At 34.5% G+C, this 23,185-nt stretch overlaps 2 protein-coding genes across 3 annotated transcripts; one reads left to right on the forward strand and one right to left on the reverse strand.

The window, feature by feature from the left end:
- Positions 1 to 254: 254 nt before the first annotated feature.
- Positions 255 to 6,454, forward strand: LOC134276015 (zinc finger protein 271-like). 2 transcript variants are annotated; one of them, XM_062758302.1, is made up of 7 exons: positions 255 to 376; positions 747 to 804; positions 1,080 to 1,134; positions 1,565 to 1,652; positions 2,742 to 3,395; positions 3,623 to 3,798; positions 5,024 to 6,454. In XM_062758302.1, the coding sequence occupies exons 1-7, from the start codon at positions 364 to 366 to the stop codon at positions 5,591 to 5,593; spliced, it is 1,614 nt and encodes a 537-aa protein (XP_062614286.1). In that variant the 5' UTR covers positions 255 to 363; the 3' UTR covers positions 5,594 to 6,454. The 2 variants fall into 2 exon arrangements, with proteins under 2 accessions (XP_062614286.1, XP_062614285.1); XM_062758301.1 differs by having other exon boundaries at positions 262 to 376; positions 711 to 804.
- A 9,454-nt stretch (positions 6,455 to 15,908) lies between these two features.
- Positions 15,909 to 23,035, reverse strand: LOC134276016 (uncharacterized). Its single transcript, XM_062758303.1, has 8 exons — positions 23,018 to 23,035; positions 22,554 to 22,815; positions 19,208 to 19,392; positions 18,851 to 19,089; positions 17,981 to 18,246; positions 17,571 to 17,795; positions 17,335 to 17,457; positions 15,909 to 16,280 (listed from the first exon to the last, which is right to left on the reverse strand). The coding sequence occupies exons 2-8, from the start codon at positions 22,789 to 22,791 to the stop codon at positions 15,913 to 15,915; spliced, it is 1,644 nt and encodes a 547-aa protein (XP_062614287.1). The 5' UTR covers positions 22,792 to 22,815; positions 23,018 to 23,035; the 3' UTR covers positions 15,909 to 15,912.
- Between the last annotated feature and the right edge of the window lie 150 nt (positions 23,036 to 23,185).

Genomic DNA, 23,185 nt, shown 5'->3' on the forward strand with positions numbered 1-23,185 from the left:
TCTAGAATCCAGGAGCTTCCGGGGGCTTTCCTGGGCCCCCACCAGGGCTTTGCCCTGGACCAACTGGGGGCCTCTAGGTACTTGGTTAAGGCGGCCCCTAGACCCCTTGCCTAATTTTGGCGCCCCCCTAACTCAAAATCCTGGATCCGCGCCTGAACATATATTTTGTAAAACAACCATCTAGGCATCTTCTGAAGACCCTTTCCGGCTTTTAGCTGTTTGCCTTTATAAATATTCTGGTTCTTTTGCTATTCGTACATTGTCATTTCCGGTGATAATTTTTGCGGTCCTTCCTAACTTTATTATCAAAAATTGTCATTTCCCCGTCGTTTTCAACAGCAAAACCATTGCCTATATGTAGAAATGGAAGGGAAGGGTAAGATTTAATTATTTAAATGTTAACATTTCGACGTTGTACTCATATTTTTAAAATAGTGAGTGTTTGTTTGCAGACACGCTGCAGTTCTACATTTCGTAGAAGCATATTGCTAAACATTGAGCATTAAATATCGATTAACCTCTTAGGGGCAAACGTTACTGTTAATGTACAATGATTATTGAAATTTCTTACATGTTTTTGCCGATGTGATCTATAGAAAGCTTAGCTTCAGGGGAAACGGCTGGATCCGCACATATTTGGCAATTTATTTATAAAAATGGTAACCAATGGCTGTGAATTGGACGATAACACAGAATGCATGTTTTAGTAGATAACAGATTTATTTACCATCTCTCTTCATTTGAAGATTCAAAGGCACTTGGGAGACTGATTGACTCCACAGAAAGAAATTTTTCATCAGCTGGGTAAGTACATCACTGCATAGGGATGTTCATTAGCTTTATTCTTGAGAAATTGTCGGACTCGTTATATGATTATGATCACATTTATTCTTGAGAAATTGACTATCAGACTGACATTCAGACAAATCCTACAGCCAAACCCCTGAGACTAGTGAATTTTTAACCAGCACATGACCATTGGCAAGTGACACATGCATAAACTCAATGATAAATATTTGAAATAAGTCATTTCATTTAGATTTTTGAACACTGCTCCAGTTATAATTTTTTCCCCACAGCGAAAAAGCTGAAGAATCCAAAGGACCAGGGCTGAGTGAATCTGTCAAAGGAAAGGTTTGTATTTATTCCAAATAATAATAACATTTATTTTTATTTATTTTTTAGTTTCTTAAACTACAATTCTTATCAATTTGATGCTCATCATCAGGATGTTTTAATGAATTAAAAGTTATTATTTTATTAACCTGTGAAATTTGATCTCAGCTCAGGAGAGAAATGAATTGTATAGTTGAACTTGTCTAATCTGGGCAGGCAGCCAGTTTCACAGAAAATAGAGGATTATACAACTTTCAGTGATAGTAATATTTTGAACAGTGAAATTTTGAAAGGGACTATGAGAAGATTTTGAAATACACAGCATTTCACTGTATTAACCTTCGATATTTGACAGGTTCCCACACAGACTAGAGAAATACATTGTATTAATATTTTAATTTTGACACCAGTGAATAAATATGTTTTATTTTCCTTTGAACTTTGACAGGTGACTCCTGTAACAGTGGAGAAATGTAACACTGTTGATCCAGTTTCCATTCATGACCATGATACAGAAGGAGTCAGTCTTCTCTTAGGTAAATTATTAACTCACAAGTCACTCTATATGTCTACTCACAAGTCACCAAGTCACTCTCTGAATCTACTTTCAAGTCACTCTATACATCTACTCACAAGTCACTCTATACATCTACTCACAAGTCACTCTATACATCTACTCACAAGTCACTCTATATGTCTACTCTCAAGTCACCAAGTCACTCTCTACTTCTACTCACAAGCCACCTAGTCACTCTCTACATCTACTCACAAGTCACTCTATACGTCTACTCACAAGTCAATATACATCTACTCACAAGTCACTATATACATCTACTCATAAGTACTCTATACATCTACTCACAAGTCACCAAGTTGATCTATACATCTACTCACAAATCACTCTATATATCTCACAAGTCACCAATTTACTCTATACAGTATAGGTATAACACAAGTCACCAAGTCACTCTATACAGTACAGGTAAAACACAAGTATTCAAGTCACTCTATACAGTAGAGGCAAATAATGTACTCATGTGTCCCAAGTCACACTATACAATAAAGGTAAAAAATTACACAAAAGTTACCAAGTCCCTCTATACAGTTAACAAGGTAAATATTGCACTGACAAGTTACCAAGTCACTCTATATTAACAAGATTAATAATCATAAATCTATTCACAAGTCACCAAGTCACATTATATAGAGTGTAGGTAAATACTCAAGTTTTAATTCAACAAAATAATCTTTGAAATATATGTAAAAGATTCATCTACAAGTCACCAAGTCACTGTATACAGTTTAGGTATATCATGTATTAAATAAATCATGGATATATAAGAGATGTGCAATTTTTGCAAATTTGTGATTACTGTGTCCCAAAATTGAACAAAATAATTGATTTGTAGTCTTTGTCTTTGATAAATGAGTATTGATTGTTTTTTAATCCGTAAAAATTTGCCTCCATGATTTGAAATACATGTAATACAACAGCATGTTAATTCATCTAAATTTCAATTGAGATGAATTATCCCCCAATTTAGGATTTCAACATCATCATCATTTATGAAGTATTTTATGCAATATTGGAATAAGAATGTAACAACTTTGTATGATTCTTACAGGTATGAGAGATAGCATCATAGCCAGTGAAGAAAAAGCAAGCTTTGAAAAAAACCGACTGAAGAGAGAGCGAGATCCGCTGACTGAGCACGAGTATGTGTCATTATCAAAACATAAGAAGATTATGTCAGACATGGAGGGGGCCTATAGCAGTGCCGAGGACACGGACCAGGAAGAGAAACCAGCCAACCAGGAAGTCGGTCCAGTCGACCAGGAAGTGAACCACGTTATTGACCACGTGGGGGAGGTAACTAAGGAAGAGAAGGAGGAGGTGGGGGAGGTGGTGAGGACGGAGGAAGTCAGCACGGTGGACGAGGACAGCCACGAACCCGTCTACAAGTGTGCCTTCTGTGACCAGTTCCACACCAAGTCCGAGCTGAAGAAGCACATACAGAAACATGTGGGGGACAGGCCCTACCACTGCGACCACTGCTCCAAGACGTTCAGTGGGAGGGGTCCGCTTCAGAGTCACCTCCGGATTCATAACCGCCCCTCCACGGTGAAATGCTCGGTGTGTGACGAGGCGGTGAGGGACAAGACAGCCCTGTCCGCTCACATGAAGATCCACATCACTAACCCTGCCTACAAGTGCTGGTTCTGTAGTCAGACCTTTGTTAAAAATGAACATCTACAAAACCACCTTAGGATTCATGCAGGTAAGCATAATCACCTATTTTCAGCAAAAAATTCATCGTCAATCATTCATGAAAACACTGCTGTGTACCAGGTAGATTATTGTAACATCAAAGAGTTTTTGAGATCCAGCTTATTTCCATCTCCATGTTTTTTCTGAAATCCTTAAGAACTTTATTCTTTCCCAGTTATGAGATCCATTAATATTATTGACACATTATTAGTTAACAGTTGTAGTCACTCCTTTCAGGTGAGAAGCCTTACAAGTGTGAGGAGTGTGGGAAGTCGTTCAGTTACTCCTCTAACTACAAGGTTCACGTCCGACTCCACACGGGGGACCGTCCATACAAATGTGGGGTGTGTGACGAGACGTTCCGACAGCTCCACTCCCTAAAGGCTCACCAGAGTAAACACACCGGACAAAAGGTAAAGTGCAGACACCAGAGTAAACATACCGGGCAAAAGGTAAGGTATTACCTGAAAATACTATACAAGTAGACTGTCTCATAAAGGATAAAATTTCTGTGAACATTTAAAATGCTCACAGACATTACAAATCTTTATTTTGTATCAGATTATACAGTAAAATTTGTCTAATCCGGACTCTGAGTACTCCGGACTTTTGTCCATTCCGTCCGTAAATTTTAGTCCCATGCACTTCTTTAACAAATTCATTTTAAAAAATTCTGTGTAGTCCGGATACTGTCTATTCTGTATTCCGAACGGCCATACTGGTCCCTACTGCTCATAATTAACGGTAATTATTCCCTCTAATCCGGCCACACCTGAGTTACTTCAAAGCAATTAACACCTTTCGTGAGGAATGTGATAATCTGTGTTTACATTAGCATGATTATTAGTGCCATGAGACGAACTCGGTGAAATGCGGCGGTGACACAGTCCACTTGAAAAATATATTATATGATTAAATTACAATTTAAAAAAAAATAACTTTGTTTTAACTCCTTTTACCACATTATAACATAAACACAAACATATATGTACGCGATTTACAAATCAAAATATAAATCGGGATCGAAAATCGAACGCATTCAAAATGGCGCCATGACACTGTGGGGGAAGACGTAAATTTTTACATAAAATTAAAAGTTCAATATAATAATTAGCAAATCGTAAATAATTGTGCATTACTGTCAATACATTGAATGAGGTCTTTGACAAGCGAAACCCGGTACGCTTGATACTTAGTAGGCCTATATTATGCGTGCCTGTATATTTTGATTGAGGAAACATTTCACCCGACTTTCAAACTTCGTGAACAAATAAGAAAATAAAGTCAGTCATGTGAGACTATTTTATAATTTCTAGACTCCAAAATAGTAATTGATTTCATCATTTAATTTTATTTATAATATGTATATGATGTACTTGTAAATAAACAACGAAAATTTTCGAAATCTATATTTTCCTGCATTTTTCCTGCACTCCGGATTCTGTCTAATCCGGCCAAATTTTATGGAACCGGCGGTAGCCGGATTGGACAAATTATACTGTACAAGTATACGTATTTATTGCCTAAATGAACATTTTACTTTTAAAATTTGAAAGTCTTTTACAAAAATTAACATTTCATAAACCTGGGCTGAATGCTGCTTTGATAGTAATGCTGTAATATGGGTTTGGTTTTTAGCCTTTCAGGTGTGGTATTTGTGACAAGCAGTTTCTCCACAAGCGAAGTCTTCAGTTTCACCTCCGTATTCACTCAGCGGACTGTGAAGTAGAGAGAATGCACGCCGAGGATATTCCTGGTCGATGTGATGCTTGTAAAACCTTATTTACAGCAAAAATGGATCTCCTTCGGCGAGTGAAGATAACGTCCGGGGATCGCCCCTATGGCTGTCGGGAGTGTGGAGAGTGCTTCCTCGAGGCAGACGACCTCAAATCTCACTTCAGGAAACACGCCAAGGAGAGCACGCGGGGGTGTCTGATTTGTGGGAAGGGGGACGAGGGGGTCCCACCTAAAAACGCATACGTGGACATTCATAAACACATGAAGACAATGAGACTCCAGCTTAAGGGTTTCAAAAGAGAGGTGTCCCTGATGAAGAAGGAGATAGCTCTGCTGAAGAAGTCAGAAATTGACTCGGATGAAGTGTGTGAAGAGGAATGTGTGTCGCCAGAGATCAAATTCGACGAAGTGGAGGAACCAGAGGAGAAGTTAGACCACCAGATGGTATCTCATGAAGAGGTGGTGCACTGAGGTGGTACCCTGATTTATTAGGGGGGTAACACTAAGGACATTTTATTAAGTATTGTCAAATTTGACGGTGGTGCATGACCTACAAAAGTAGATGACTGTATAAAAGTGACATTTAAATGTGATGCAATAACTTTGAAGTGATGTTTCATGTGAAGATGATGCACCACCTCAAGTGGTTCCTCATTTTAATGTGGTGCCCTTTATCAACTTAGCTATTTGTATATATATTGCTAAATAGAACTAATTGATCTTTGAATTGCTTGTTTTTTAAAAGATGTCAAAAACAATAGCTATTTACTCATTCCGAACAAAGTGAGTATTAACGTATTTTATACCAAATTAATACTGTGTCATTTCTGGTACCTTTAAAAAGACTTCTATAAGGGAGGTGTACATATATTTATATTTATACATCTGTACACATGTATTTGTCTTAGAGATTGCAGAAGACATTGAACTCCTATGATGTTCTTATACATAAACAAGAGATTTATTTTATGTTTAATTAACTAATATCTTCATATTCAATGTAGTTTCATAGATGAAAAAAAAATTATCTTGAAAAAAAATTGTCAAATTTTAAAGAACCTTGTAATGCCCTACGAAATATGTCCTACTTTTTTTTTTTTATTTATGAGACAGTTTTATGAAAGTGTTTTTTTTTTTAAATTAAATTGGAATACATGTGAAATGTTTACATGTAATGGAAATGTTTGAAAATGTTATTTATTTTCCTTTGTTGATTTGCAACTGCATGACAGAATAAATTACAAGGTACGTATACATTTCCACCACTCAGCTGTTCTTGACATTGCTGATATATTAACTTTGATGCTACTGAAATAAATTCTGTGACTTTAATATTTTTTTTTTAATCAGCGTTTGTAATTCTTCTGGGTATCAAGAATGATTGCTGGCATTTGCTGCCACAGTCAGTGTAAGATAAAGGTTTATCTGTACCTAGCACTTCATGGCCCTAAGTTTACATCTTACTTACTAACTGCAGGTATAAATTAACTGTTAAATTAAAGTAAAAATACAACAAGTATTATTTAGAGTACGAGTTTCCTACTGTATCAGAGATACAGGGCGGGGCTTGAGGCGAGAGCGATAGCTCGAGCCGGACCCCGCCCTGTATTTCTGATACAGTAGGAAACGAGTATTCTAAATGACTTGTGACATGACCTTTCTTATGACCTCACTAATTATCATGCGTATTTGGGTACAATTCACTCAACCAATCAGATGATTTTGCAGAAAGCTGATTTAAGTATCCCATTTTAAACATTCGCAACTGAAATGTCGAGTGAGGTGGACGTGCAGGTATTTATCATTTAAAAAAAAATATTTAGTGGATGCATAATATAATTTGTTTCCCAAAAAACTGAATTTAGATTTTATTACTTAGTGCCTTTTTTCTCTATTCAGCTCTTGCTGACATTTTTTTTTAATTTAAGCCTCGACTTAATTAATGCAAAACATTTTGATATATAAGGAACTTGGAGGAATATTTTTAAACAAAAATGCTTCGGGGAGAACGTAATCTGAGAGAAATGTCCGACAATGTCCTCCTCCGGTCGTCATATATTAAACTGAAATAAACAGATGAAAGGAAGGGGTCCCATCCATATTTAACTTCATGTTTTTAATAAAATGGGGATCCGAGTAATCACTGGTGCCCACCCCCCATCCCACCCTCCTTGATTTTTTTTCTTTTTCGCTTTCGTAAATGATATTTGGTAAACTTGTATACATACGCTATTTAATTTATCAACAAGTAACGATATCACGCACATAGTGTCTTGGTTAAGTATAAATCTAACCCCACGAAATACGATTTTCCATTGTTTCTTTTTTTTTAGAGGGGGGGGGGGGGATAAAAGTAGTCTTTTGTGAACAACTGCCCCACTCACTCTTATCTTAAATTTTTGAATCCGACACTAGTAAATTTACGTTGTAAAATTTTATTCTTAATTCACCTCAAATTTTGAGTAAATACTAATAGTGCTACATGTATCATGCTAATTGAACGATTTTGTGTCTGTATATTACAGATACAGCTTTCCGTCATGACTAAAAATAAACCGTACTGTATCGTTGATATTTTGCAGATACAGTACAGTTTCTGCTCATTTGCATAAGAAACGCCCACAAAAAGTGTTCTGTATCGCAGTTACAGTATGCTTGACTTCAAAGGAAAACTCGCCGGGTCATGTCACAAAGGTGCATTTAAAAGTAATTTTCAACTTTTTTTCCTCACAATGTTCGTTTGCGTTATTTCACTTTGCAACATCACAAATGGCTCTTGTGTCAATAAAGCACACCAGTTTTGAAGGGCGCTAAATTCACATTTAGATTACCCACATTTATATTACCAAAATAAACTAGAACTGTCCAATAGGGACAAATACCCCCCGCTGGGTTTTTCAGAGAAGGTGCTAATTCAAAAATACTTTATGGATCTAGAGATGTTCACAATTTACTTAAAAAAATTTGCAGTGAAATAAAATTGCTCATCATGTTTCTTTATGAATGAAACGGAGGTGCAACCAAATGAAACATCAATACTAATACATTGTAATTCCATTGTAACATTTTTTTTTATTTTTATCATTTAATTTTTCTTCATTACTGCATTAAAAAAATATATTGCAATTATGTGTTATGTCACTCTGCAAACTGATTGTTGAAAAAAGAAACCATTATACAAAATCAAATTAATCTTGATATATCAATTTGAAATGCATTTTAAAAATAAAGAACTGGTCATCCAGTAATGAAGTGTTTTGACAGACAATAAATTACAATTAAGAGAATAAGAGAAGAGAGATCTTTAATTCTTGTGCCTTATTCCCTGAAGATTTGATAACACACACACACTTGATAAGAGATATGCCTAAACAACTTCCAACACCAAACTCATTAATTTATCTTTAACTGGATGCATGTCCAGTCATTATTCCCAAGAGACAAATGAAATTACATTATCTTCTGTGCAATGTAAAAACTGTTTTTAACACTTGATGTTTCTTTTTTTTAAGTTTTTATGAGTAGTTTTAAGCTGTAGTTCATGTTTTTGTACAGATATTCTAGATTCTATGTCTCAAACCTTATACATGAGCCCAAAATGAACAAGTCAATTAAAATTTTAAAAAACCTGTAAAATGCAGAAAAATGAACAAAAAGAGTTGAAAATTCCAGGTGCACAACTTCATATGGTGAATAATAATTGTACAAATTTTCAGATTAATCCTTGCAATAGTTTCTGAGAAACGGTCCAAACAAAACCCCAAAATAAAAATGAAAAAACACCTGTAAAATTCAAAATAATAATCCAATCAAGATGAAAAATATCAGGTGCATAACTTCATATGGTGAATAAAATGTGTACAAATTTTCAGACAAATCCTTCCAATAGTTTCTGAGTAATGGTCCGGACAAAGTCTCGTCTACAGACAGACGGACAGACGGACATGGTGATTCCAATATACCCCCCCTAAACTTCGTTTGCGGGGGGTATAACAATTAAGAAGAGGAAAAATTAGAGAATATAAATATAGGCATTGATTTCATATTCTGTGATGTCTGTGGTCCTATAACACACCTGGCCGTGCCAACAAATTATCATACGGCGCGGTATTCAATTTGTCGGCACGGCCAGGTGTGTTATAGGACCGAAGACATCCCAAAATATGAATTCAATGCTTATATTTACATTTGCAAGTGTTTGCCTTTGTATAAAACTGTTTGAATATGGCATTTTTACACCAATGTAAAACACGTTCATCATGTGATCATAAATTGATCTTTTAGTCATAAGCGATCTACGTAATTTAATTCATAGTGACGTTATACATGTAAGTGATCAAAGTGTTCAACACATTTAATTTATACTGTTGAGTTTTGAAAAAATAAATCCTTTATGGATTTAAAACTTAAGTACCTTACTATTTGTAATAAATCAGTCACAAATGTAAATACATGTACCGGTATGAATTATACCTAATAAGGCATCACTTTTCGAGTTTTATTGGGATGTAAAACGGGTTGGGACATGATCAATTAAATCTTCCATAAAAACCTTCGGGCTTTATTGGATTTGATCATGTGACCAACCCTTTTAACATCCCAATAAAACTCAGAAATTGATACCTTATTTCTTATTTAAACTAATTAACTTAAAGTGGCACAGTGACGCACAAGGGGGAAAATTGACAAATGTAGAATTTTCGCATGACCTCTGTAAATTTTGTTCAATTCCTTAAAGTATTAGGTTTCAGAAAATTACAGGTTTCAGAACCAAAAAATTAAAATTTTATGGGGAAAAATAAAAGTAAAAATAATTTCTGTCTGCCCCAGAACGAAAATATTGCAAAATACCCTGGTACTTCTTCCTTCCTATCATATGCGTGCGCAGAAAAGTGTTTAATAAGTTTCCATAGTTACCATGGTCTCAGGTATCCACGAATGAATATAAGTAAATCAAAAAATTTGATGCAATCTTTTTAAAAAGTTGTTAGAACATATTTCTCACCTTTGCATGCTCCAGTTGAATTTTGTTTACAAGTTTGAGCTAAAAATAAGAGTAGGGTGACCTTGACACATACGAAACAACGAAACGGTTAATACAACCTTTGTTTTTCCGGCACTTATATTGTGCAGTCAATTCTTGCAGTTGAATTGTCATATCTTCGCTATATACTCATAATTTTCGTAAGTCTTTCTCTGTATGCTACAGAATCTTAAAATTAAGATATGATTTTGACTCACTGTGCCGCTTTAACTAAAAAATTCTAAAACAAATATATTTTTAGGAACCTTAATATGTCAGTATGATTAAAATGATTTCAAGGTCAGTGGTACCTTGCTTCAGTAGCCCCATTATTTAGGCACCAATATCCAAATAAATTGGTCAACATACTTGTAACTGTATCTTGTACATACCATACCAATGTGACTTAAATTCATGAATGAAATTTGAAGTACCTAGGAATTCCTTGCACAAAGTATCCATGGATGAAAAAGATGCAAGTTCCCTCCACCCTTTCAAGAAGGGTAGTGCCCCTCTTCAAAGTGTGTTTACTGGGTTCATGTAGTTTATTATTTAATTTCGAATACTTATAAGTATTCTTCTCAAGAATAGCAGAACCACTAATAGTCATATTTAATATATGCAAGCATCTTGGACATGTCCTGAAAATCGATTCACAGTCTATTCAATTTTGGTGAGTCACATTAAGGTAAAGCTGTTACAGGTGGATATATATATTGGGAAAAGCTTCTTTTTTTTTTGGAAAAAAGGCAAGTCCATGTTCAAATAATGGTCTCTGGGGCAACATTAAGGAATCAGATGAATTGGTAAAAACTAAAAAAAAATTTCAAGAGGAGAAGTACCACACTCATTATACTGATTATCAAATAACACTGAGGAAACATTAACAGACAATATGTACGGGTATACATGATTTCTATTTATTTCAAGAATTCATGACAAAATCTTGATTACTGTATCTGGTTTGTAAATAACAGATTGTGTGATAACAGTTAATATCAAATTAAATAAACAATGGCAATATCACATTCTATGGAACACATATTTTAGAAACACTAGATTTCGGTTGAGAGGTCAATAAACCCAGCAAGTAAACAACCATAGAAGAATCCAAAATAATTTCATTGATACTCATGTTCATCATAAACTTAAATTGTAGAACACATGCCTTAGCTTTCATCCCCCAAAATACATTATCAGTAATGCCATCCCTAAACTGCAAAACCTTTCATTATTAAACACTAATTTGCAAGCATTTTAAATGCATAAAAATGCTATTCATTCTAGACCTTTATGTGAAAAATATTTTAAATGAAAAATCATTTCTTTTTCATTATTTTAAATCATATTCTTGCATGTATTGACAAATTTTAGTATAAATATGTCTAAGTACGAGTGTTTATAATGAAATGCTTTTAAATCACCTGAGAATTATCTTTTCCACATCTAGAAAAAAATTGTGGTCTTCCCCTGATTTGCTGCATTTCATTTCCCGACATTTTTTTAATTTCATTTCCGACATTCTTTTAAAATTTCATTTCCGACATAGTTTTGTTTTCATTTCCGGAGTTTACCTGTGCAGCAATTTATTGTTTTCCTAGTCAGCAAAAATGAAATTTTAAAAGTATTTATTGCAAGATATTGATTAATATATATATATACGAGGGCCGTTCAAAAATTACGCGGACTGTGCTATTATTTACTCTTATAGACGTCATATATTATGAAATTTCAGAGAAATATGTATCTTAAAGATTCCAATAAATTTTGGGCAAAATTTTCTTATTTTAAAAAAATTCTACTAAAATTATCGGTATGTTGATATCGCTGATGAAGAGGTACGGAGCATGACAAAAAATTTGAAGCAAAAGCATGCGGAATCCAAAATTTAACTCATTAATTTTCAATAATTAGCGATACTTTTCGACAATTTTTTCAAATGTATCTTTAAATTGTTCTTTTATTATGTATTTAGATTTCTGACGTGATATTTGAAGTACTAACAGAAATATAGTGATTTTTCTCTGATGCGATTCCCATGAAAACGACTGTGAAAATGACGTCTCCTGAATTGACGGCACACCACACTTTTGTTAAATTCTGTGTAATTTTCGAGATATCGCCAACATAGATCCAAAATATGCATAATAAAACATGTAGTAAACTAGGGTATTCGTGACATTCGTCCACAAATAGCAAATTGAAATTTTAGACTGTTAGACCTCTGTAAAAAGGCAGTCCTACTAAACAGAGTACGCTAGTATGAATGAGTACTTTAGAGTACGCTAGTAATATTTTATAATTTAATGCAATTAAAATGCTTTGTATGTATTTCTACTTAAGTTTAACATATTGAATATATATTTTAAATAAAATGTGCACGTTTTCCTTATTTTAGGAGTTATTTCTAGGAATGTGCGATTTTATCGGTATACCGGTGTATCGCGATTTTTTGTTGTGTGATACGTATTGTGATAAGGAGATCTAAATACCGGTCTTTAGGTACATATTATAAAGTCCCGAAATTAATCATTTATTTGTTCAATTTTTCAAATTACAATTACAGAAAGTATAAAAAATGTTGTAAAAAGTGAAAAGGACGGCATCTTACTGTCCAAACATAATTGATTTAATATACATAAAAATTTCAAGAAAGTAAAATTTTGTTTTTCTAGCATATTTTTTAGAAAAATAATTACTTTTCATATAAAATCATTGTAAAAACTGCTTTTAAGAATATCACGATATTATCGTGATATTGTGGGAAAAAATCGTGATATATCGCGATACGAAATTTTTGGCGATACCCATCCATAGTTATTTCACATTTTTGATTTCAGGTTACGGTTCATTGTAACTTTGATCCTGATCTAATTTAACTTGAACATGTTGAAATGTTTCATTGTGAATGTGCAATATATTAACACACGCAATTAATTCAATATTTGATAAAACTTGGTTGCAAGTCTTTAGTAAGTAAGTCTGAAACAAAATAGTAATCGAGATTGGGGTATTAGTAATCTTGAATGCCTTGAATTATGTATGTTATTTTCTTGTCAAAATATCGCTAAAAACAAATATTTGAAACAAATATTGCAATATAAGTTTATAATAATGTTTAATCAAGTTGTACATACATAAATAAACAATTTTATTGCATTAAATAGCATAATTTTTCTAGCGTACTCTAAAGTACTCTATCGTACTCTGTTTAGGCTATATATGGGAGGACGGGAAGAAGATTATCGACGTAAACTTTATCCGGACTGTGAAGAATGTGATTGAGAGTCACCAATGCCACACTATATCTCATAATTGTGACACGATAGCGGTGTTTTTCTTTGAAGTTTACTGTTCTGTATTAGCAATACAGAACGGGACTGTGGTGGGCGGAGCTACTTTCCGTTCTGCATTAGCCTTGTATACAGTATTGTATTTGCCAACTATTCTGTATCTAAAATACAGCACGGTCTAAAAATAAATCTGATTCAATTTAGCAAAGCTAGCACGTACACATAATAAATACTGATGTTTTCCTATTATTAATTTTTAAGAAATACCCGGTATTTTCCTGAGAATGTAGAATGTCAAAATTTCTCAATCACTTTCTAAAAACTTATTCCACACAGAATCTACACGTAATTTCGATCGAAAGTAAAAAAAAATCGCAATAACGGAAAACATCCTCTGTACCTAATTTTGAACAATCCACACGAAACAGAAAATTCGCTATCACGGAAAAAATCCTTCTCGCTGACGACAGTCACACGTCTCTTTCACTCCGTTTTTAATGTCGCAATTCAGTTTGAAAATAAAAATCCCTGACATCAAAGTCCATCGAAGAATTTTCTGTAAATCCTGTTTTTGTAAATCTAGTTAACCCGGGATTAAGACCCCTGAAATAAATTATGATAAATCTCCATCTACAATTATAACAATAGATCACAACAATTACGGTTAAATCCTCCAATTTATCCATCAAGACTGACTATCACTCGATTACGTCTACCCCCTTAAATTGTCAAAACAAATCTGACCGAATTTTACGTTTTCCGTGGAAATATATATACTGCGGATGCGTACTCCCCGTCGGGGCCTCATCTACAGAACTCTGGCGGAAGTTTGGATGCTGCAAAGTTATAAAGTGGGCGGAGCTATTTTTGATTGATCGTGTCACAAATCATTTAGAGAACTCGACAGGTTCTGTATCGTAGATACAAATTTGGGGGCGGAGACTTTGCTTCCGCACTCGTCTGCCCCCAAATTTGTATCTACGATACAGAACCTGTCGAGTTCTCTAAATAATACATAGTTTTTGGTTTTAAAACAAAAAAAATATTCTTTACTTGTTTAATAGATTTTAAGCTTGTCATGACAAGAAATGGTGTTTGGATGTTGAGTAGATAAGGTAACTCAAACTGTACAGATACTCTTTGAAAAATGTTGAGAAAATGAAAGCTCAATCACATATTTTTTTTATAATGCCTGTGACATCGAAGATTTTGCTGCTCTGTGACTCAATGATATGTCCTGAAAAAATCACTCAAAATTGATACCGATTTACAATATTTTGATATGAAATTTTGAAGACCATACAAGTAAAGATTCTTTTATATTATGTGTGACATTTTGCCCCATTATGTTGTCAAATATTTTTTCTGTGCAACAAGTACGCATAATTTTTGAACGGCCCTCGTATAGATAAATATATATATAAATCCATTTATTATACATACACGTGTATTTGCATACATGTGGCACTAAGTCTTTTTTTCTGCTTTACATCTGCGAAGAGTTAACATCATTGAATCAATTGCTCAAACTTTAATTAGGCATTTTCCATTTTCACAGTCGTTTCATTGATTTTACAAAAACTTAGAAATTGGATTTCAATGATTAATTTGTGATTTGTATTCCTTTAAATTTTTCATAGGTTAAGTCTTCAAATCTGTTACTAAAAGTACTATCAGAAAAATGTCGGAAATGAAAGCAAAACAATGTCGGAAATGAAAACTAAAAAATGTCGGAAATGAAAAGATGATAATTACGAAAAATTCCGGATTACATGAATATTACTTGTAGATTTCACACACACAAATGAACATATGCGTCCTGATAAATGCTAAATCAAGTACATAAAAAATGTAAGTAGTAGTAATACAAGCACTCACAACCCACACCGAGGAAAAATGGAACAATATTAACAACAGTTACTCTCTTTTGCCTCAGGCATGATAAGTATTCAAGTCCTCTCTCACAAATCAAATGTATACATATATGTAAATCTTTTCAGAACTGTCATTCTACTACTGGTATTTGTAATAAATACCGGTATGTGTATATTCTAAAAAATGAACAAATTTTCTATGTATTCTTGTATTGCTGTGAGTACTGTTAAACTCTTTTTTCTTTTAAGTTTTCTATGAAAACTCTTCCTCTCATAATTTTGCAAAACGACTTTAAATACTAGTACCACTAACTGTAATTCTAGTTTAGATTTTGACCAAATACAAATTCTGGGTATTTTTTCTTTAGAATTTCTTGATTTCTATATTAAGCAGATCAGTGTATGAAGATCATGGAAGAGTTACATATGGCACTCAGAATGACAGATTTTTTTATGATGCTTCATGAACCAAGTCAATATTTCTACAAATCAAATGGGTACTTCCATATATCACCTGACACATAATTTTCCCCCACTCAACAATCACACCCTACTAATCTCCCTTCATTGTAAACACTTCCTTTTATTTGACCATATCTCTCACAGTTCATCCCTCTCCTGGGCCTTCTTCCTCCGCTCCTCAGACAGTATGATCCGTTCCTTACTTTTCTTTGGTTTGACAGATACTTCCCTCTCCTCCTCACTATCTGTATCCTCCTCTTCCTCCTCCTTGTCTGAGTCTTCCTCTCCCTTCTCCGACTTCTTCTTCTTTTTCTTCTTCTCTGCCTTCTTCCTCTCCTCCTCCTGTTGTTGGCAGTACCCTGACAGAACCTGGTCTGCTGCTCTGATACCAGACATATAGGCCCCGTGGGCTGTACTCAGGTGCTCCACTATAGTGTATTCTCCAGCAAAGTAAAGTCCCGGGCATCGCGGTTCTGATAAAATCTTCAGGTGTTCTGCTGTAGTCCCTGAAAAAATTAACTTCCATTATTGTATAATGTACTAAGCAGATTACAGTCACTAATTTCTATCTTTTGCCCAGGTAAATGAAGTTCTTTTATAATCAAATAGAAATTTAGGTTGTGTCCCATACTGTAGATTCCTTGTTTTTCGCTGGTACTTATTATGGCAAAATGGCTCTTTTACATCAAATCATGAGAATAATTATTTGCAAATGGTTGGTTGATCAAGAGAATTAACATGGATTTCAGCACTATAAAAATAAAGAATTTGGTTTGACTATTTTAAACCAAATGCCTTGAAATTCACAATTTTGAAAGAGGCACCATTGTTTATCATAACTATACATTTAGCATGCTTAATTTGGTTACTTCTTGTGAAATAACCACCAGTTGTGTATGCGATAAAATTTTTAATTCCTCCCATAAAATTAAGAACAGATTTCAAAACCTACAGTACAATCCAAGTCATAAATGCAGTGAAAAACATTTTCAAAATGCACATATATATATACAGACACTGTTTACCATAGGAAATTGATGTTAAGGGTTATAATAAGACTGTATTTTGTTAATACAGTGGACCTTCTATATAATAAAGATATGCCCTAGCACTAGAATCCCTGACCCTGGGGCCATGAATTTCACAATAGAGGACCAATGCTGATTACAATCATACCAACAGTTTGACTGCTTATCCGGACGATTTTTCAATGATGCTATATGCCAAATTTTTAAATGTTATTTTGTCTTGTTTAACTTGTGATTCAGATATCAGGGACTAATAAAGCGAGTAATTTTAATTCATGACTGATGCTTCTTGTGAAATTACCGGTATGCGATAATTAATTCCTCCCATAAAATTAGAAACCTACAGTACAATCCAAGTCATAAATAGTGAAAAACACTTCAAAATGCACTGACAGACACTGTTTACCATAGGAAATTGATGTTAAGGGTTATAATAAGACTGTATTTTGTTAATATAAGTGAGATTTGTTTCATCACTATAAATAAATCATAGATCCAGAAGTCTATCTGAACAAACCATTATTCTACTAACCTACTCTTGGAAATGATTGGACCCCCCTGGTATTTACATTTTCCTGCCAGGCAGACCTCTTTATCTGTTTGATACTTTTATTCTGTACTTGTGCTCCAAAAATCTTCTCTAGGTTTTCCATAACTGAAATGAAATCTCCTTCTCTTGAAGTCTGTTAAGAGTGATTTTTTATGGATGAAAAAACATTTAAGTATAAGTCTTTCGGTCAGGAAAATAAAAATAATCTCGGTCCAAACCTTTGTTTTTAACTTCATCATCAGTCCAGCTCTCATAATTTTTAGCAATAGGTCCCACAATGGTCCCCATCAACACTGGTTTATTGATAAGTCTGTGTAGATTGAACCAGGTCTGGAGAAAACCAGCCTCTTTTTCATCGTCTGTTGCCATGGTGAAAACACCCACATCAGGAGGCCAGAAGATGTCATCAAACTCCACCACAAGTTTGTTGGAGAAACTTACTCCTGTTATCAGAAAGTGGTACAGTGTCAAAATTGTGAACAAACTGTAAACAATAAATCCATCAATAGACTGTGTTCATCTATTGTCCAAACCTACATTTTCTCTAAAATGCTTAACAAGTTAAAATAAGTACACATACAATATTTTTTTGTAGCATGTTAAGTGCATTCAGTAAGAATCTTCTTACCTAACTTGTTTCGTATGGTATCGTGCCATGTGTCTGGCATATTAGCTACGGAACTTTTACTTTTTTTCTGAGGATCACCAAACACGATCTCCCCCTTCTGTAGAATTCCCAGTGGTACTGCCACAATTACTATGTCGGCCTCGTGCTGCTCCCGATTAAACGTACGAACCTTGTACTTTTTTGTTTTCTTGTCGTATGTGATTTGACGTACGATGGCTTCTAGTTCAACAGCAATTGGAAATTCTGTCCCTTCACCACTGACAATACTAAAAGAGAAAGAAAAACACATACATAAAGATGCAATACTACTAAAATGGTACAGAGTTTTGTATATGAGTATTTTTAAAGACATATAATAATTAGTCCAACTTAAATCCATAGCTATACTTAGTAATCAGTCTAATGGTGGAAAATGTACATGTATGTCTTGCAGGGTTGGCCTCTTTATCACAAATATTCTCTACATTATTATTAAAATTATAATAGTTGAATCCACACTTTTCAAAAGTTATGTCCCTTGGCCGCCATCTTAGGGGATAAACCCATAGAATCCTCACAGTACCCTTTGTAGTTTTCAGGTTTGTAACTCTGTCATTTGACTGGGAAAAATCGTTGCATAGTGCATACTGATTGCCCGATGTTGGGGCTACCCACACATCCAAAGAAAACAATTTAAACACAGTGGATTCATCATAGCCCACCCAAATGTTTGGTAGCATAAAGAGGAGAAATGTTGTTTCTTTCCCTTTTGACCTTTTGGTTGACCCCACAAAGGGAAACAACTTTTGTAAAGTGTGGATTGGTCTATTGAACCTTTTAAAATAATTTTAATGCTACTCTTATACTTTTCCCCCAAGAACCAGAACATACCCATCAACAATTTGGTCAAATCCATCAACAACTACTTTGTCCCAGCCAAAGTCTTTCTCTGGTCTAAACATCACTGTAGAGAAGTTTCCCTCGGACAAAGCGTAATGGGAGGATATCAGTCCAGACAGGACAGATTTGTCAACATCAGTCTTAAAGGAAGACAACTCCTCCTTGACAGCCTCTGGAAGAGGGCGATCATTTCCCTTGACAAATGCCTTTTCAACAGCTTTCCTTACCACCTGTGTCAAATGAACGTTCCATCTAAATACTTATATTATCTGAATGAACTTGATCTCACACTTGGTTATACTTAAATTCCTTAACTTTGATTCTAATGTAAAAATAAAGTGAGATTACCGAGAGCAGCTCTGAGAAGACATGAGTAGTTTCTTCAGGAGTAAATACTTTATTCTGACTCGGAGCATACAGCTGTACAAATCCTGTCAACTCAACAGCAATCTCCAAAGATTTTGTTAACTCCAACAGAGGGTTGTTAGGGACTCCAGAATTCAAGAAACTAGCTCCAAGATCTCCTTCCACACCTCAATAACAAAAATACACAGTAACACAGGTAAAAGTACATGTATCTTTTGTATTAACATGATTAAGTCTACTTAAGGAATGTTTTTAAGTTTTGTGTGAGTTATTGGTGTGTGAATCACACAGACTTGTCACGTGGGCATTAGCGCGCTTCATTGAAAAATATGCCTACGTGCAAGTCTGTGTGATTCTCACACCAATAATTCACAGTAAACTTAAAGGGAACGTTGGGTCAGAATTTTAATTTCTATATATAAAACAGTACCTTTCATATAAAAAGAAAAGCTGCATCATATAACACTGCACTGCTGATAACAGCAGTTAAATTTGATTTTGATAGCTTAATTGGAGCAGCATGGGGAAAACCTTATCATGGCCGTTGCTGATGTAGTGTAGACAGATTAAATGCCAGATGTATAGAGTCAGTGTGTTTGTGACTGCAGAGAAATAGCGGTAGACTAGTCCAGTGGTTAACACTGTGACAAAAACCCCTGACCCTAGGTCCACACATTGCACAAAGGTTGTGACCCTTAAAATTGCCTGGCAAAAAATAAATAAATGTTTGTCCTTACAAAGGGCAGATTTCAAACAATTAATTCATCCACCCAAGTATATAAGGGGTAGCCCCTCCCCCCCCCCCCAGAATGTTAGTGTTCTACACTGACACTGACCCTTGGGGCCTGAAATTCACAATTCTGGATTGTTAAGGTCTGCTGGGGTACTATATATGTATTGTAAAGCGCTTTGAGAAGAAAATTTTCAAAGATTTAATGTATTTTCACTATATAAAAAAAACAATCATTAATATCTTATAACAGAAATAAGCTAATTCACACAATTGTTTATTTATAGGAGATTTATTAACATCCTTCTTGGACACATTTGAACTTTAAAAAGTTTGAATTAAAATCAGGTAAAATATACAACCTTTGCAGCTACATTTTTAATTAAAGTTAAATCCCAACAAGTTTATCAAGTTTATGGCTTTTAGCTCATAAAATTCACAATTTTGGTTGAGGCACTCTTGCTCATCATAACTATGCACTTAGTTGTTGTTGTTAATCGTAGGAGCAGTGAAGAAGATTTTTAAACTTTTCACATTTTCATCTATATAATCAAGAACCCCCCCCCCAACACCAGAAACCAAACTTGGCACAAAATTCACAATTTTGGAAGGAGACACTTTGCTCATCATAACTATTCAGGGTTAGTTTATTTAATACCTAGGAGCAGAGAATCATAAATTTGTTAAAAATTAATGGCATTTTTAAAAAATCTTCTTCTCCACACACACCAGAACCCTTGAAACTCATGTGGAAGCATCCAATAGTGTAGAGTCAAGTTTGCTCATCATAACCACTTAGGCAATTTGGGGCCAAAATGGCAGAGAATCCAAATTTTACATAGAATATATGAAAAATCTTAAAAATCTTCACACCAGAACCACTGGGCCAGGAAAATCACAATTATGGAATCATCCTCAGGTAGTGTAGACTTAGTTAGTTTATTTAATACCCAGGGGCAGAGAAGATGATTTTCAAAGAATTCATGTTTTTTATATATATAATATATAGGAAAAACCCTTACACCAAAACTTCTCCAGAACCACTGGGCCAGGAAAATTCACAATTTTGGAAGCATCCTCATCATGTATGTACTTAGTTTGTTTATTTAATACCCAGGAGCAGAGAAGAAGATTTTCAAAGAAATAATGCATTTTCATAGGAATATATAGGAAAAATATTTAAAAAATCTTCTTCACTAGAACCACTGACCCCAGGGCCATGAATTTCACAATTATGGTAGTGGATTCAATTTGATTACAATCATGCAAACAGTTTGACTGCTTGATGTCCAAAAAAGAAGAAATTTTTAAATATATGCAAAAATTTGAATGGTTTTCTTCTCCAGAACCACTGGGCCAGGAAAGATGAAACTCATGTGGAATCATCCTCACCCATAGATGCTTTGTGCCAAATTTGTTGAAATTGGTTCAATGGTTGCAGAGAAGAAGCTGAAAATGTTTAAATGTTAACACACGACGCACGACACACAACACACAACACACGAATATATAGGAAATATCTTTAAAAGGTCACCTGAAGATCCACTGGGCCAGGAAAGAAAACTCATGTGGAATCATGCACTGCAGATAACAGCAGTTAAATTTCAAGTTTGGCTTAATTGGAGCAGCATGAAAACCTTGGCTAGGGTGGGGCCAGATTAAATGCCAGATGTTTTACATAGTGTGTGATATATAGAGAAACCTTTTAAAATCTTCTTTTCAAGTACTTCAATTCACACTATGATTTAGTGAGATTTATATGGAATCATCCTTCAGGTACATTTGAACTTTAAAAAGTTTGAATTAAAATCAGGTAAAATATACAACCTTTGCAGCTATTTTTTAATTAAAGTTAAATCCCGGCAAGTTTATCAAGTTTATGGCTTTTTATTATTAATTCCTTCTTTTATTTCCTGAATTCTGAAACACTACAAGCATACGAATGTGAAATTATATTTCCTTTATTACATTCAGATCCAAAATGAAATTGCAAGCACTTAGTTGTCACATTTTCACAATGTGATTCCGACATGATAATGTTTACACTTAGAGCCAATGTACCCCAAAGACATCATAAAATTGAGGATTGTGGGAAATATTTAGCAAGCGCGATAACTTTATCTCTCAACAAGGCAGCCTCCAGCAGCCAGTACATTCATAACTTTGATGTCTTATTACTTTATAATTAAGTAAAAACAAATGGCAGTGTAAAGTAAAATTCATTAATGACCATTCAATGAAAGAAATATCAAAAAGTTATTCTAGACCCGACGTTTCCTTTAAAACATTCCTTATATTTACATTTCACATGTTTGGAAGCAACTAAAATATACTAATTATTTCAATTTCTTGCTGCCCTATATCGTTGCATTTTTACTAAAGTCGCTGCAGTCTCATTGTTACATCACGTTAACGCACGTTTCTCCGTGTATATTTCTACATGTGAGTATACACGAAAATGGTATTCAAATCAATTTCACTGTTGGCTTAGTAAAAAAACACAGCGAATGAAAATATATGAATTTGTTGTCAGTTTACTTATTCTAAAAAAATAAAAATAATTTAAATGTGTCAAACACACTTCAGTACTATTCTTACCCCTAACGCTCCCTTTTCTGTCGGTGTACACACGCCCACCATATCTATTCTTGCACGCCTCAAGGACCTTGACAGAATACTTCTCTGGAGAATTGGTCAGTTTCCTAGCGGCTGCCATTCCTGCTATCCCCCCTCCTACAACCACCACATCTAATGGCGTCTCCACTCCGGGCTGGATACTCACAGAGGCTCTCACACCACCTCCACCAAACAGCAGGAGAATCAAAATTCTCCACATATTCTTTTTATCAGAATAGACAATCTGTTTTAAAGAAAAAAGCAAATATTTATAATCCATGTAAAAAATATTCTTGTAAATAAAATACACTAAAAATGTCATCTTGTGTACATTAGAAATGCTAAAAATCTGTAACCGTTCGAATTTACTCGACTACCAACCATGAAAAGTAAGGTAATGTACTAAATATGATTTAAAAACACTAAAATAGATGATAAGAACTTACATATCTTGAATTATTTCATAAGATTTTGCATTCATCCAAACGTGTTACTGTATAAATGTTGTCCAAACACAGAAACTAGGAAGTGGCCAAAACTTTTTTTCCAATCTCGCGCTGTGAAGAGTTTTTGGAAGAAGGCGAAAATGTTGATGTCGTAAAATCATATCTCTT

This window comes from Saccostrea cucullata, unplaced genomic scaffold (assembly GCF_032062105.1).
Source record: "Saccostrea cucullata isolate Sc308-1 unplaced genomic scaffold, CSIRO_AGI_Scuc_v1 ctg113, whole genome shotgun sequence".
NCBI classification, from domain to species: Eukaryota; Metazoa; Mollusca; class Bivalvia; order Ostreida; family Ostreidae; genus Saccostrea; species Saccostrea cuccullata.